The sequence below is a fragment of the Apodemus sylvaticus genome, chromosome 1 (genome assembly GCF_947179515.1).
Source record: "Apodemus sylvaticus chromosome 1, mApoSyl1.1, whole genome shotgun sequence".
NCBI lineage: Eukaryota > Metazoa > Chordata > Mammalia > Rodentia > Muridae > Apodemus > Apodemus sylvaticus.
In genome coordinates this window covers 3,468,568-3,483,860 of record NC_067472.1, presented here as the reverse complement: position 1 = coordinate 3,483,860, position 15,293 = coordinate 3,468,568, and the positions used below count along the sequence as shown (strand labels likewise).

The following is a 15,293-nucleotide window of genomic DNA, read 5'->3' as shown; positions in this document are numbered from 1 at the left end:
AAAATGTCATTAGGAGAGAGGGATGGAGGGAGGCAGAGGGGAGCGAGTAGGCTATCCAACCTAGCAGACAGCTATGTGCATTTTAAGATGGTTGGCATCCGAGTGAGAAGTGATGGAGAAACACTGAAGCTTTGTAAGCGTGGGTATGGATGAGGCAGAGAGAGGGACAGATGTCTTCAGAGCAAACTGGAGAAGCTCCTCATCTGCATAAAGAAAGCTGCAGTTAGGGTGAGGGGTTAAGAAAGCAGCCAAATGAGGTACAAGAAGAAAGGAGGAGTGGCCCCTGGTTCTGGAAAGACTCAGTGAAACAGTATTCAGCAAAACCAGAACGGGGAAGTGGGAAGGGGTGGGTGGGAGGACAGGGGAAGAGAAGGGGGTTTGCGGGACTTTCGGGGAGTGGGGGGGGCTAGAAAAGGGGAAATCATTTGAAATGTAAATAAATTATATCAAATAAAAAAAAAAAAAAAAAAAAGAAAGCAGCCAAGTGCCTTAAACCAGGAGAAGGCCACTGGCGGCCCAGTAAGCCATTTCTTAGCTGCAAGCATGATCCAAATAATCAGTTTTATAAATAGCATTCAAATACTTATAATGAGAATAATCTGTGTAACATTTACGAAGCATTGTCCGGGTGTTCTTTCTCATGCTGTATTCTAGAAAAATGGCCTTGTTAGATTAAATGATCAGCTTTCTCTTTTAGCATTTTAAAAACATACTATTTTATCAGTTATTCACAACATGTTAGCAACAAGCACTATGCTAATTATTGGGAAGAAGTCTATACTCTTAAGATAGATTATCATAGTTGACCTCAGCACATAATAATTAATTTAAAAGAACCTTTTATACTTTTTTTTTGCATTTCAATAATTTTATTGAAAGGTGTATTCAAAACATAATGGTAGTTGTTTAGTTCACTTCTGTACACTCAAAATCAGTATTGTTTTCACATTGAAGCATATCGGCCTTTAGGAAGAACTGAAGTGTTCTCAGTGAAACATGGTTTACAAAGGTTAAGAAGAAAATACACCCGTTCTTTGGTTTATTGTTCAGGTCCTCAATGGATAATTTTTATTTTTATTTTTTTGCAGACTTCTCGTGAATTTTTTTTAAATCTTTTTTTTTATTCGATATATTTTTTATTTATATTTCAAATGATTTCCCCTTTTCAGCCCCCCTCCCCCACTCCCTGAAAGTCACATAAACCCCCTTAGATGTCAAAATGGTTACAGCTATTCTAGGTAGACTGAGGCTGTCCAGGGCCCTGAGGAGCTGCCTGCATTTTAACAGTGTAGATCATACAGTCAAGGCCAGCATGGCGAATCTGAGCACAACCAGGGTGGTCTTAGAGTTATGGAGGTTCCTCCTTACTTACTTCCCTTAAGGCTTAGTAAAGGAAGGTTTTGCAGATATACTTCTGTTTCTTTTAAAACAAAATTCTACATTAAACTCAGTGGCAGTTTTATAGAAACTGTCTGTGGTAAAAACTTCTGGAGTGCTTTATTGAGCCTAAACTAACTTTAGTGCAATAAATAAATTTTCAGAGTGATAATTTATCCAGTTATTAAGACAGTTAAAACAAATTCTCTCAAATGGGACTATACTTATTTTTTTTAAATTAAATAGGAATATTACATATCAGGTTTCTTTCTAAGGTCTGGCTAGTCCTCTAACTTCCATTATATAAAACTGTTTTATGTCAGCATTCAGAAATGCCATAATCCAAACAGCAACATGAAACAACCTCATTCACTTCCAGTGTGTCAGACATGCCTGATAATCTCAGCACATCCCTTCCCTGCACTTCCAGCTTATCTCCAGCGTCATATCAGAACGTAACTATGCATGGGAGCTGACATTTTGCACAAACACATCAATGCGTCCTTTATAAATAAGAGCTGTTTCTTTAAAAATTTCTGACATTTTAGGGTAAATATCATGTTGTGGAGAATTCTCTTTCCAAGTCCACTTCATACAACTTCTTTAAATCAGATCATATGATTGAAAACCATCAATTGTAATAAATTCATAAAATGTAGTCTCTGTCAAATTCTATTTCAGATCTCTACACGCACCCATGCTCAGGAGTTAGGGTGGAGTGAATTCTCTCCGGCTTCCAGCTGAGCTTTGTTTCTGTGAGCCGTTGTTTCAGTTTCTCAGAGGACTGAGGATATTGTAAAATCTAAAATCGCAGCATAAACAGTCCTGGATTTGGATAGTCGTTCTTCCAATCGTCACTGTGTGATTTAATTAAGTTGTTACAGGGTAAAGAAAACTAAAGATTCAGTTATACTAGTTAATGTTTTGAAACATTTAAATGTAAGGTATATAAACATGTGATATTTTTCTTTGGAACGACCACAGAAAGTAAATGGAAAATATTGATTATTTATTGTGAGCTGTGTTCCAGCTATGGCATAGAATCAATAGAAATCTTTATAATCAGATATTTATAGATTTTAGGATTAGAAATATTTTGTATCCTGAGGAAATACTTTTGAGCAAACTACAAGTTTAGAATTTTATTCTTATTGATTGTTTCTCTGATCTTTACACACGGTCAACTGAGAGGTCATTCTAGTAGAGCAATCTCATATACAATCTCATATGTAAAGAAATGGCATTTCAGATTTGAGCGAGGTGTGCTTGTGGATAATCTCAGAATTTAGTAGTAGAGGCAGCATGGTTAGGAGTACAGGGACGTCCTCAGCTTCTCAACTACATAGTGTTTGAGACCAGCCTGGGCTGCAGGAGGTGAGAGTTTGAGACCAGTTTAGGCTGGGGAGGCTTGATAGAAGGAAGGAAACTACTGGCTAGGGCATTGAAATACATTTCTGAAATTTTATTCCAGAATATTTTATGCATTTTACAATTCAAATTAATACCTTATTAACTAGAAATATATACTTTACACTCAAATATTTCTTTCCAGTAGCATCAAATCTATCATACATATCAACATCATAAATAAATAGAATAAATGATTTAAAATGTTTTTGTCATAGTATCTAGGTGTTTTTTTTTTTATCTTTATCTTTATGGATAGCTGAAAGCCCCAAGAATACTCTGGTGCTAAATTTTGCTGTAGATTTCATTCCCAAAAATTTAATTAAATGCTTTCCACTACCACGTACCAAATATTGTTTGAAATGTTGTTTTAGTAGTGTAAAATAAGAATGAAATCACTATTATCTTGCAGCCTGTATTTTACTGGAGAGTCTTCACATTAACCTCTAAAATAGATAATTTCAGATTAGTGTAGACGTTGTTTGCATAGTACTCAGAGTAAGAAGGAAGGCACCGCTTTAGTGTTGTAACAGAGTGTGATAATCATGGCGATGCAGATGATCTGCAATCAGCTCTTTGAAAACCAGCTGCCCAGATGGATTTAAATGATCCCCCTCCCCAGCCTTTCCTCCCTTTGCAAGGCCGCCCTATCTCAGTAGGGAGGGCTGGAAGTTGCAGCTGTTTCTGCTGGGGAAAGATGAGAACAGCCAGATACACTTGAACCTAATAAAACATTACATTTCTTCTGTTAACTTTTTCTTTCTGTAACATCTAATCTAAGCATTTCGCCCGTTTTGAGACAGTTTTCTGAAAGTGTGAGTTCATAACCTAGACATGTAAATACAGCATGGAGATTTTTTTCCTGTTCTTACATCCTTTTGGCACTTAGTACATTTCAACACATAGTATTATTATTACCATCAATTGGTTCCTCCCCAAGTAAGAATTTTAATTTTTTCAATCAATATATTCACACACCTGGTACCAGACCTTGAATATGATAGATTCTTAGTTTAATAATCAGTGCATTAATAAATTAACACCTTATAAGTGGACATCTTGAGTTGAAATCTATTTTCTTCTTCACGACAGAATCTTAAAATCTGAACAATGTGTAAGGCACATTTCTTTTTCACAGTTTTAGTGGTCTGGTGTCCATTAAAAAAGTATTGGCATGCGGCAAGGACCTTTTTGTTGTGTTATGTCCTGGTAGGCTCCATCATGTAACAAGAGAGGGAATGGGTCCAGGAATCTCTCTGCCTCTTCTTATAAAGCCACCAATACCATCGTAGGGCTCACTCTGTGACCCCAATTAGCCAAAATTCTGTATGTCCAATACCGCTAATGGATGAGTCTGAGGATTTACCTTTCCGGCACATCCTGTTGGGGACACATTTGTTCTCCAGTTTGCCTCAGCTAATGTTATTTCTCCAAGCTAGTGTGGTATCTGACAGTGGACTTCACGGAGTAGTGATTTCCATGCCTGCCTGTTACACTGTTTTCTACAGGAAATCTCAGGTAAAGAAACATTTTGAAAGATGGGTACGATATTCTTGAGCCCACTGTTGAGTAGAGCAGTCATTTTGCAACACTGTAGCATCTGCTGGTTGCCTAGCACAGAAGTGACGTGCAGAGTCTCCAGTCATTATTGAGAATCATTATTTGCAGCTGTGAAATAGCTCCTTGGGTGAAAGCACTCATCCCATAGGGATGAGGACTTGAATTTGGATTCCAGCACCCATATAAAATTCTTCACTTATGTAATCCCTGGGCTCAGAGTAGAAGTGGTTCAAAGACAAGCACATCACTGGAGCCCTCAGGCCACTGCAGACATGGAGTTGAGAGCTTCCATCCTGATCTGCAAGCAGCAGACAGGGAGAAAAAGAGAGACTAGAGCTGGTGTGGCCACAAAGCCTGCACTCAGTGACACACACTCCTTCTCAAGCTGTTTCTTGCACTGGTTGCAGCCATTCAGACAGTTAAGCCTAGCCTGGCCATTCTTATGCAAGCCTTCAGGACTGCTCCTATTTCTGTATCTTTTGTTTGTGTCTTTTCTGCCCAGCTGCTTTAATGGAGCTGCTTGCAAGGATGTGTAAACCCAGACAACCTAACAGTGGCTGCACCACTGAAGAAAATGGAAGCCTCTTAACCCGCCCCTGCCAGAATGTGCCTGCAGCTCCTGAGGGAGGCTTGGCGCCTCAAGATTGTCTCCTGAGGCAGTTTGTATTTCCAAAGCCATTTTCCACACACACTGGTTCTGACCAGTTTGCCTGCCCATAATAATTTATTGTGGAAGGCAGACGTCAATCTAAGTGTTCAGTTAGGATTTCAATATTCAAGTATTTTATGCAGTTTAGTTTGTGAGAAATTCCAGGTTATCATTTTCTTAACTTTTTTAAATTAGATATATTCTTTATTTACATTTCAAATGTCCCTTTTCCTGGTTACCCCTTCCCTCTCCCCCCCCAAAATCCCATAAGCCATCTCCCCTCCCCCTGCTCCCCACTCAACCCTCTCTTGCTTCCCTGTCCTGGTATTCCTCTACACTGCGGCATTGAGCCTTTCCAGGACCAAGGGCCTCTCCTCTCTTTGGTGTCTAACAAGGCCATCCTCTGCTGCATATGTGTCTGGAGCCATGTGTAACTCCATGTGTACTCTTTGGTTGATGGTTTAGTCCCTGGGAGCTCTGGGAGTACTAGATGACTTTTATTGTTGTTCCTCCTATGGCACTGCAAACTCCTTCACTTCCTTGGATCCTTTCTCTAGCTCCTCCATTGGGGACCCTATGTTCAGTTCAATGGCTGGCTGAGAGTGTCCCCCTCTGTATTTGTCATGCACTAGCAGAGCCTCCCAGGTGACAGCTACATCAGGCTCCAATCAGCAAGCACTTGTGGGCATCCACAATAGTGTCTGGGTTTTGTATTTGTATATGGGATAGATCTCTAGGTGGGGTAGTTTCTGGATGGTTTTTCCCGCAGATTCTGCTCCACCCTTTGTCTCTGTATCTCCTTTTGTGGGTATTTTGTTCCCGGAGTAAAACAGTGTTAATTTGGGGGGGAATTACAGGTAATTTGTTTTCTTCTGGTCTTGTAGCTGCATCTGTATTAGTCAAATGCTGGCAGAGCCTCTCAGGGTGGGGTTGGCGGGGGTTGGGGAGCCATATCAGGCTCCTGTCAGGAAGTACTTCTTGGCATCCAGTGTCAGGGTTTGGTGTCTGCAAAGGGGATGGATCCCTAGGTGCGGCAGTCTCTGGTCGGCCTTTCCTTCAGTCTGTGCTCCATTTTTTTTTTTTTTTTTTTTTTTTGTCCCTGTCTTTCCTTTGGACAGTAACCATTCTGGGTTAAAAGTTTTGAGATGGGTGGGTGGCACCATCCCTCTACTGGGGGCGGTGCCTATCTACTGGAGGTGATCCCTACAGGTTCTAGCTCCACTTTTCTCCAAATTTCAGCTAAAGTCATCCCTGTTGGGTCCTGGGAGCCTCTCACTTCCCTGGCATCTGGGACATTCTAGAACCTTCTCCCAGTTCCCCATCCCCCACTGCTACATATTGATTCCATTCCTGATCCTCTGTACTTCTCTCCAGTCCCTTCCCATACCTGATCCTGCCCCCTCCCTGTCCCTCCTCCTTCTCTGCCCAGACCCTCCCTACCAACATTTATATTTCTTACAACAACTTAAATAATAGATGCAGATAGAAACCATAATTAATTCTAGTTTTAGAGCCCTTGACTGTCTCACATCATGACGATAATTTGTAGAATCCCTTCTAAACATTTTATTTATTCAAATGTTTTCAGGCAAATGTTGAAAAATACAGATATCTTCTTTACATGTGCCTCACCTTAAATAGTGATTTTTGTTTTCAAGTTTGAAGTGCTATTACCCACTTCAGGGCAGGTATACTATACACATCTGGGCTTGTTCGGTGCCCACCTAATTTTATTATGATCATTGGTTGTACCTTTTTCTTAGTGAGAGACATTTGTGCGAGAGTGGCGCTGAAAAATATGGCAGAGGTGCTGGGACTTACCCAAAAGTGGTGACCAGTGCTGTTGTCTGAGTCCACTGTGCCGGGAAATGCCACAAAGGGCATTAAATGGGCAACGTGAGCTGGCTACATAGCAAGCAAATGGAGTTACAGTTACTGATTGTGAGTTAATTTAGGATAAATTATAAAACAATAAAATATAAGGATAGTTTGGACAGAGGAACTATAGACAAACCACAGCCTGAACTTTCAAAAAGACATAAGCCAAAAAAGTAATCAGGAGATAGAAGATTTTAAAAGGAATCTGTCTATAATCCATAGATTATTTGGGAAACCAAGAATGTAAACTCTACAGAGAGAATTGATTTTTCCATAATTGAAGCATAGTCTGGAGCAATGGAGATTCAAGTAAAATTTAACTAAAACTGTATTTTCAAATGTAACAAAAGAAAGTTAACCAACGGAAAGCTTTCAAATGTTTAGTCCGTGGAACACTGCTAGCACGGTTTATATATCCGTGATTTACCATAGTTCCAAAGAGTTAGAGTAACTGGATTGTAAAATAAGACATCAGTGTCAAGCAATTTAATCAATATAGTAGTTCCACGAATGCCAAAACACAGAAGACTCGGCTAAACCACAGATGTAAGTTGTGACCCCAGTGTGTCCGCAGGAGGAGGAGAGAGGCAAGAGGGAAACCCCAGAGCTCCAGATGTTCTCTGGAACCACACAGGATGAATCACCAGAGAGAGAGAGAGAGAGAGAGAGAGAGAGAGAGAGAGAGAGAGAGAGCAGAGTGGGTTTGCCCAGCCCAGTAGCAGATTTGAGGGAGGGGTCTCTGCAGAATTCTAAAAATGTGCTGGAACAATTCATAACATGTAGAGTTTGAAAAGCAAGCTAGCAAAGTGAAGTCAGGCTCGGCGTTGGAGATTTAACCACTAGACTGAAAAATCAAGCAAAAGCAGAGAGTTTGTCTGAAGATGGAAAACAAGGGATCCCAGTTTTTAAAGTGGGAGGAACTCAGCTAGGAGTGCTTAGCAGAGTGTAACACACTGTGAAGGAAAAGTCGCACAGCATCACACATACATCCAAATCTGCTCGTGTCCATTCCCCTGTGCAGTGCCAGCATCACTGTGACCATGATGAACAGAAGGATTGGGGTTCTCTAACTGATGAACATGTGGTAGGAATGACCAACAAAGTGACAGTAACTTTAGTGGGGCACAGAATCTAATTGGAGCTGGTGTAAATAATTTTCATACAGTTATCCTGGTCTTTGTGGGTCCACAACAAAGCCAAAAGATAAATAATTGGTATAAATGAAGCAGAGACACCTGTTGGCATATCTATGCTTTTAAGAACATTTGGCTAAATTATGTGTGGAAGGGTCTACAAGGTAGAGTTATGATGAAAAGTACTAGAAGCTCTAAAACTCGAGGTAAGTGTATGTTCCATCAGTAACAAACTAAGAAAGATTATGATGTTTTCACAAAGCATGGGAATGATATTTCAGCTCGTGCATCAGGACAAACCCTACATGTCCTCTGTACTCAGGTCCTCTTCCTTCAAAATTCCGAGGGGAGGGGCTAGCTAGCAGCAGACTCGGAGCTGTTACAAGGTGGTTTTAGCTTTTCTAATTTCACACCCCTTTATTGTTGTTCTGATAACAGGCCAGAACACTCCTCTCCAGTGTCTCTGAAATGCCAAACACACAAGCGGTTTCCAGTGATAATGGCTTTCTTCTGTTTTCCCTGTTGGTACATTCCGCAGCCCACAGAGATCCTAAGCAGCATTTAATGTCTCTTTTAGAAAGTTTACTAGGTGTCTCTTATTGAAGACATTTTACGCAGGATTTCTTCCTTCCTTTCTTGGTTTGCTGCAGTCTTCTTGGTTTGAAGGAGATCTACTTGGTGGCACAGAGCTCCGGTATTGACAGGAGCTTTCTTTACACCTCCTTGCCCCCTGCTCTTTTGTAGATATTCCTTGTGCTGTCTGAGGTCATCCTATAACCTAGATAAATGCTTTAGTATGATTTCAAAAAGTTAACTTTTAAAAGATGATCCAGTTAGTTCTTTTTTTTTTTTTTTTTTTTTTTTTTTTTTTTTTTTTTTTTTTTTTTTTTTTGGTTTTTTCGAGACAGGGTTTCTATGTGTAGCCCTGGCTATCCTGGAACTCATTCTGTATACCAGGCTGGCCTCGAACTCAGAAATCTGCCTGCCTCTGCCTCTCAGAGTGCTGGGATTACAGGCGTGCGCCACCACCGCCCCAGCTTCATCCAGATAGTTCTTAATTGTGATATCTAGTGTTTTCCTAACGTTCAAGGCATCAAATGTAAAGTTTTGACAAACTACTTTTCCACCAGATTCTTACCCCTGCAATAAAAACATAAATATCTTTTCTATTTTTAAAACAATTCTTTCTTTCACCTTTTAAAATATTTCCATCAGTAGCTACTCTAAACTAAATATGTTTTCTCAGTTTTTGTATAAACTCTTTATAATTCACTTTTTAAGAAACTTGTTGGAAATGAATGTTATTATATTTAAGTTTACAAGTTAAGTTCAGAAACTAATTATGTGTGGTGTCATGTCTAGTGTGCTGTTCTCTGCCCAGTCGCCATGCTGTCACCTCATGGTATATGACAGTTCCTCAAGAAAGATGAAATTATAACAAGAAGTAGCATATTGTTTCAGTGTACAGAGCAAAATGTGTGCAACCATGTGCTTTCCTGGTTTCTTATAAACAAGTAATTATCAACCGTGTTAATTGAAAACATGACCATTATTAAAGAAATTTGCCTGCAAGTCTCTGTAAGTGCATTTAGTATGTCTTCTCATTTCATGTGCAGCTCCCAGCTCATGTTTCTGGCTTAATTTTACCATAGGTCTTTACTGCTTAATATCATAATCTACATAGCAGTCCTTATTAATACCTATGTAATGACACTCATTAATGATTAATAGTTTTCAAATACAGCTTGCACATTAGCCTGCATTTGATTTATAGTATGGGAAGTCCTACTGTTTTGCTGATTTAGAAATAACATGTTTGTAAATACTGTGAGACATCACTACAGCTTTTGAAGAATTTAGGCTCAGTAAACCTCAAACTTTCTGTTATTTTGATTTTTCAGATTGCGTTTTCACAACACAATACGATCATGGATCTTGTGCAGTTCTTTGTCACCTTCTTCAGGTAATTGGCTTTCGCTGCCATTTTAACTCATTAATCCTGTGTGTGTTTGTGTGTGTGTGTGATTCTCTGTGTGTGTGTGTGTACATGTATGTGTGTGTTTGTGTGTCTGTGTGTGCATGCACATGTGTGTCTGTGTGTATTTGTGTCTGTGTGTGTCTGTGTGCACATTTATGTGTGAATGTGTCTTTCTGTGTTTGTGTTTGTTTATGTTTATGTCTGTGTGGGTGAGTGTCTGTGTGTATCCGTGTCTGTGTATGTGTATGTCTATGCCTGTGTGTCTGGGTATGACTGTGTTTGCATGCACATGTGTATCTGTGTGTGCATGCACACACATGTGTGTCTCTGTGTGCATGTTTTTGTGTGTGTATGTCTCTGTGTGTATACATGTATGTGTGAATGCGTCTCTGTTTGTCTACCTGTGTATGTGTTTGTGTGTGTGTCTGTGCATGTTTGTGTGTGTATGTCTGTGTGTATATATGTGTGTGTGTGTATATGTGTGTGTTTGTGTCTCTCTGTGTGTGTCTGTGTATATCTGTGTTTGTGTATGTGTGTGTCTCTGTGTGTGACTGTGTATGCATGAACATGTGTGTCTGTATGTGTATGTTTTTGTGTGTATATGTCTGTGTGTGTACATGTATGTGTGAATGTGTCTCTGTGTGTGTGTGTTTGTCTGTGTGTGTGTTTGTCTGTGTGTGTCTGTGCCTGTGTATGTGTCTTTGTGTTTGTCTCTGTGTGTCTGTGTATGTGAATGTTTGTGTGTGCATGTCTGTGTGTCTGTGTGTATATGTGTATGTCTCTTTGTATGTGTGTGTGTCTCTATGTGTGTGTATGTCTATGTGTGTGTGTGCTTGTGAGTATGTGTTTGTGTCTGTCTTTGTGTACATGTATATGTGTAGTTTATGGCTGTATGTGTACATATATGTGTGTGTGCATATTTGTATCTGTCTGTATGTCTGCTGTGTGTATATGTATGTGTCTGTGTGTGTGTATATGTATGTCTCTCTGTGTGTTTGGGTCTCTGTATGTGTCTGTGTGTGTATAGCCTGTCAGATCATATTTGTCAATTGCTTATCTTATTATTCCACTTCTTGAATTCATATTATGAATGTCCATTGAGCAGATGGATTACACTTGCAGTGCAGTTGTGTAAGGTTTTTTATCTTGCTTTGTGCCCAGTGAATTCAGTACAAAGAGAACTCAGTTTGTGTTTTCTTTACACAAAAATAATTAAAACTATTTTAATTAATGAAATTAATAGTATCCATAGCTCGTGGATTAGTTAAATCTTCTAGATTGAACAATTCAATTCATTATTGACTAATATCATATGTGCTTAGTGATATGCCAAAATGTGTTGTAGGAAAACATTTGTGCTTTGAATGAGTTTCTAATCTAGAAATATTACAAATGACTTTGAATAGAGTTAAGTTCCCAGATGAGTAGTTAAGTGATACATTAAAGTAAGTTCTTTTTAAGAAAAAATTTGTTAAATCTTTTTTTTACACTCCAGATTTTGTTCCCCTCCCAGTCCACCCTTCTGACTGTTCCACATCCCATAACCCCTCCCTGCTCCCCTGTCTCCATGAGGATGTCCCTACCCCTAAACCTTCCACCCACCAGATTTCTAAACCCCCTTGGGCCTCCAGTCTCTTGAGGGTTAGGTGCATCTTCTCTGACTGAACCCAGACACGGTAGTCCTCTGCTGTATATGTGTCGGGGACCTGATATCAGCTGGTGTATGCTGTCTGGTTGGTGATCCAGTGTCTGAGAGATCTTGGGTGGTGGGGAGGGTCAAGGTCAATTGAGACTGCTGGTTCTCCTACAGTGTTGCCCTCCCCCTCAGCTTCTTCCAGCTTTTCCCTAATTCAACCACAGGGGTCAGCAGCTTCTGTTCATTGGTTGGGTGCAAATATCTGCATCTAATTTTTTCAGCTGTTTGTTGGGTCTTTCGGAGGGCAGTCATGATAGGCCTTTTTGTGAGCGCTCCGTCGCCTCAGTAATAGTGTCAGGCCTTGGGGCCTCCCCTTGAGCTGGATCCCACTTTGGGTCTGTCTCTGGCCCTTCTTTTCCTCAGGCTCCTCTCCATTTCTACCCCTGCAGTTCTTTCAGGCAGGAACAATTATGGGTCAGAGTTTTGACTGTGGGATAGCAACCCCATCCCTCACTTGATGCCTTGTCTTCCTGCTGGAGGTGGGCTCTATACTTTCCCTCTCTCTACTGTTGGGCATTTTGTCTAAGGTCCCTCCATTCCTTTGAGGCCTGAGAGTCTCTCCCCTCCCAGGTCTCTGGTACATTCTGGAGGGTACCCCCAGCCTCCTACTTCCCGAAGTTGTCTGTTCCCATTCTTTCTGCTGGTCCTCAGGGCTTCAGTCCTTTTCCCTCACCCAATACGAAATCATGTCCCCCCCCCCCCCCACCATCCCCTTTCCCTTCCTGGTCCCTCCCTCCCTCCCCCCTTGTGATTGCTTTTTTTCTCTCTTCCCAAGTGGGACTGAGGTGTCCTCATTTGGTCCCTTCAGCTTGTTGACCTTTTTGAGTTCTGTGGACTGTATCTTGGGTATTCTATACTTTTTTTTTTTGTTTTTCTTTTTTCTTTTGGCTAATACATCCTGAGTAAGATAACTTAGACCCAAAAGAACATGCATGGTATGTACTCACTCTAAGTTCTTAAGATAGAAATCCCAAAGGTAAACTACTTTGGAAAATGCTGTGTTTTATAATGTTACATGGACAATTGTGGATTGATTTTTTTTTTAACTGACATTACTTCTCAGAGTTTTTGATATGCCAGTTGACATGTGTTTCATTATGAGAGGTTAGTGCTCATCATTTTCAGAAGCATCATAACCTGCAGGCAATCTTGTATCCATTCTCATTGTCATAAATGCAGTCATACTGGGCTTGGGGAAGGTGGTGCTCCAGGAGGACCATCTGTGCTGTGGGATCTTAGCTAAGTTATTTTATAAACATTGTCTTGACATGCACAGCCCAGTGGTGTCCTCTTGGTTCTTCTTGTATAAGACACACATCGCTGCACACATCGCTGTACACAACTTCAAAACAGAACGCAGTATGAGTTTCACTCTGCCCACCAGCTTGTTTGGGTTGACTTGGCCATCAAGAAGCCATGGTACCCAGTTCATAGTACCCAATGTGGTATATCACCCCTGTTTCCAAATACCAGATAACCATTCCCTTATCGGTATCTTATTCAGGTTTTTATATAATTCCTCAGTTCCTGTGTCCTCTTCACAAGAGTCTAAAAATACTTCATGTTAAGAGATAGTAAACTTTTCAGGGTTTTTGTGCATGCAATATCCTATGCTTGCTCTGATACCTAAGGAGCCACGAGCCATGCAGAAATGAGGAGGGTGGCAGTGATCCCAAAAAAAACATCTGCAGGATGAATTGAACCTGTGAAGCTAATTTTTCCAGTTTTTGAGCTAGTTCATGCCTGAGTACATTTACTAACTAGAACTCAGCTTCTCTGGAGATAGGGTTTTTTGTCACCCATTAACTAATTGTTCTTTATAATTGAGCTGAACTCTGTCTCCCTCTCATTTCCTTTGGACCCATCCATAGGGGCACATATATATCTGATCTCCCTCTCCACCTGCTGTTCAAGATTTTAAATTCTTGTCCTCACATTTCACCTTCTCTTTTCCTTTATCTGCCTTTTCAAATTTGTTGTCATATTAGTCACTATGCTCTGAGAATAAGCATGTTTGCCAGTGTGCCTATGTGTGTGGTAACTGTAATGTTTAACACTCAGTTCCATCACCATACATACCTGTCATGGCTGCAGAGAAGTTATTCATACTTCACATATTTCTCTTAAAGGTGAAACTTGAAGAAGCACTGTAAAATACGTATGTTTTATAATTTTGTTCTGTACAATACAATGAATTTTAACGACAATAACAGATTCTGTGTATTTTTAGAAAACACTAGATGTTACAATTGAATGAGCATTATTTCATGCATTAAAATAAAAACACTTGATGCAAAATAGTGTGGATTGACATATCTTAGAATGTTAAATTATGTGTGAGAATTCACAGGTGAATGTACATGTAAATTATTTAAATATTAGATGCTTGGAACTTCTGATTTTGTGCATATATTTCAGTTCAGTAGCTTCTTTATTAAGGAAAAGAAGGCTAGTCCAGTGTGCACCATTTATTAGAGATGATTCTCTTCTTTAGGTTACCATTATAGACAAAGAGAATTAAAATATTCTAATCATTACGTGAAATCAAATATTTTTGACGTGCTCTTTGTCATTTAAATTTCTTCTAGTACTGAAATGTAAATTAGATAATTTGAAATCATCTCATTGTTAAGCAAATACATGGACAGACTATTTTGAAGTATATTAATTTAGTCTTTTGGAAGGCTACCACTGAATTTTAAAGAAGGTAATGTTTGTGGACATCCTACAGCCAGGCTGTCTGCCCCTCGTTCTGTTGCTAACCCAGTTACGGGGTCAGCATGGGAGCGAGCGAGCCAACTGTTGCTTGCTCATCCCTCTGAGCCACGCTCAAACACTGTATCATGATGGTTTTACCTCGTTCTGGAGACTTCTGGCGGCAAACACAATTGGGCCAGCTCTAGGGAAGTCATTTATAGACATGGCTTGGCTCCAATCTTAGCTCTTTGTGCCATCTTATGTAGGTCACCCAGCTTCTCAAAATCTCAGTCTTTTTGTATTTGTAAGGTCTACGGATTTATCTTATTGCTGTGGTAGTATGTGATAAACATTTTACTAAATGATTGTAGAAATGAAATGAAATTTTTTTACAATACTTTTTCTGTTATGTAAAATGGGAATAACAAATGTTTCTCAATTGGAAAAGTCTGGATTATTTAAGGAAGCAAGGAAATATGACAGGGGCATTTTTAATGGTAGTGATGATTCCCATTGTCCACTGGGTGTGGCTACTGTCTGAGCCAGATTGTAGCAATCTTGGAAGCTGTCATTGTTTGTTTCTCACTTGGTGTATTTTACCAGTAGGCTAGGGTGTAATTTACCAGTTACTCAACTACTCAACTTTCATATGTTGTAACTGGACCGCACTTAAACTAGGGAAGTTACTTCTAGATGAGTTCATAGACATAGTTGGCCTCCTATGAACCATAGAACATCAGTTGAAAAAAATGCTTCTATACAGCTGTAAGACTTTTTCTTAGTTACTGATGCGGGAGGACCCAGCCCATTGTGGGAGCCATCCCTGGGCTGGATGGACCCTGGATTCTATGAGAAAGCAGATCAAGAAAGCCATGGGGAGCAAGCCAGCAAGCAGCACCCCTTCATGGCCTCCGCATT

General features: G+C 40.0%; 1 protein-coding gene across 2 annotated transcripts in view; it reads left to right on the top strand.

Annotated features, from left to right (window-relative positions):
- The window catches only part of Atrnl1 (attractin like 1), a 531,270-nt gene that overhangs the window by 157,530 nt on the left and 358,447 nt on the right, over window positions 1-15,293 (top strand). For both annotated transcript variants that reach the window (XM_052182687.1, XM_052182678.1), the window contains exon 25: window positions 9,906-9,967. In XM_052182687.1, the coding sequence (XP_052038647.1) occupies window positions 9,906-9,967 (62 nt within the window). The remainder of the gene's footprint in view (window positions 1-9,905; window positions 9,968-15,293) is intronic.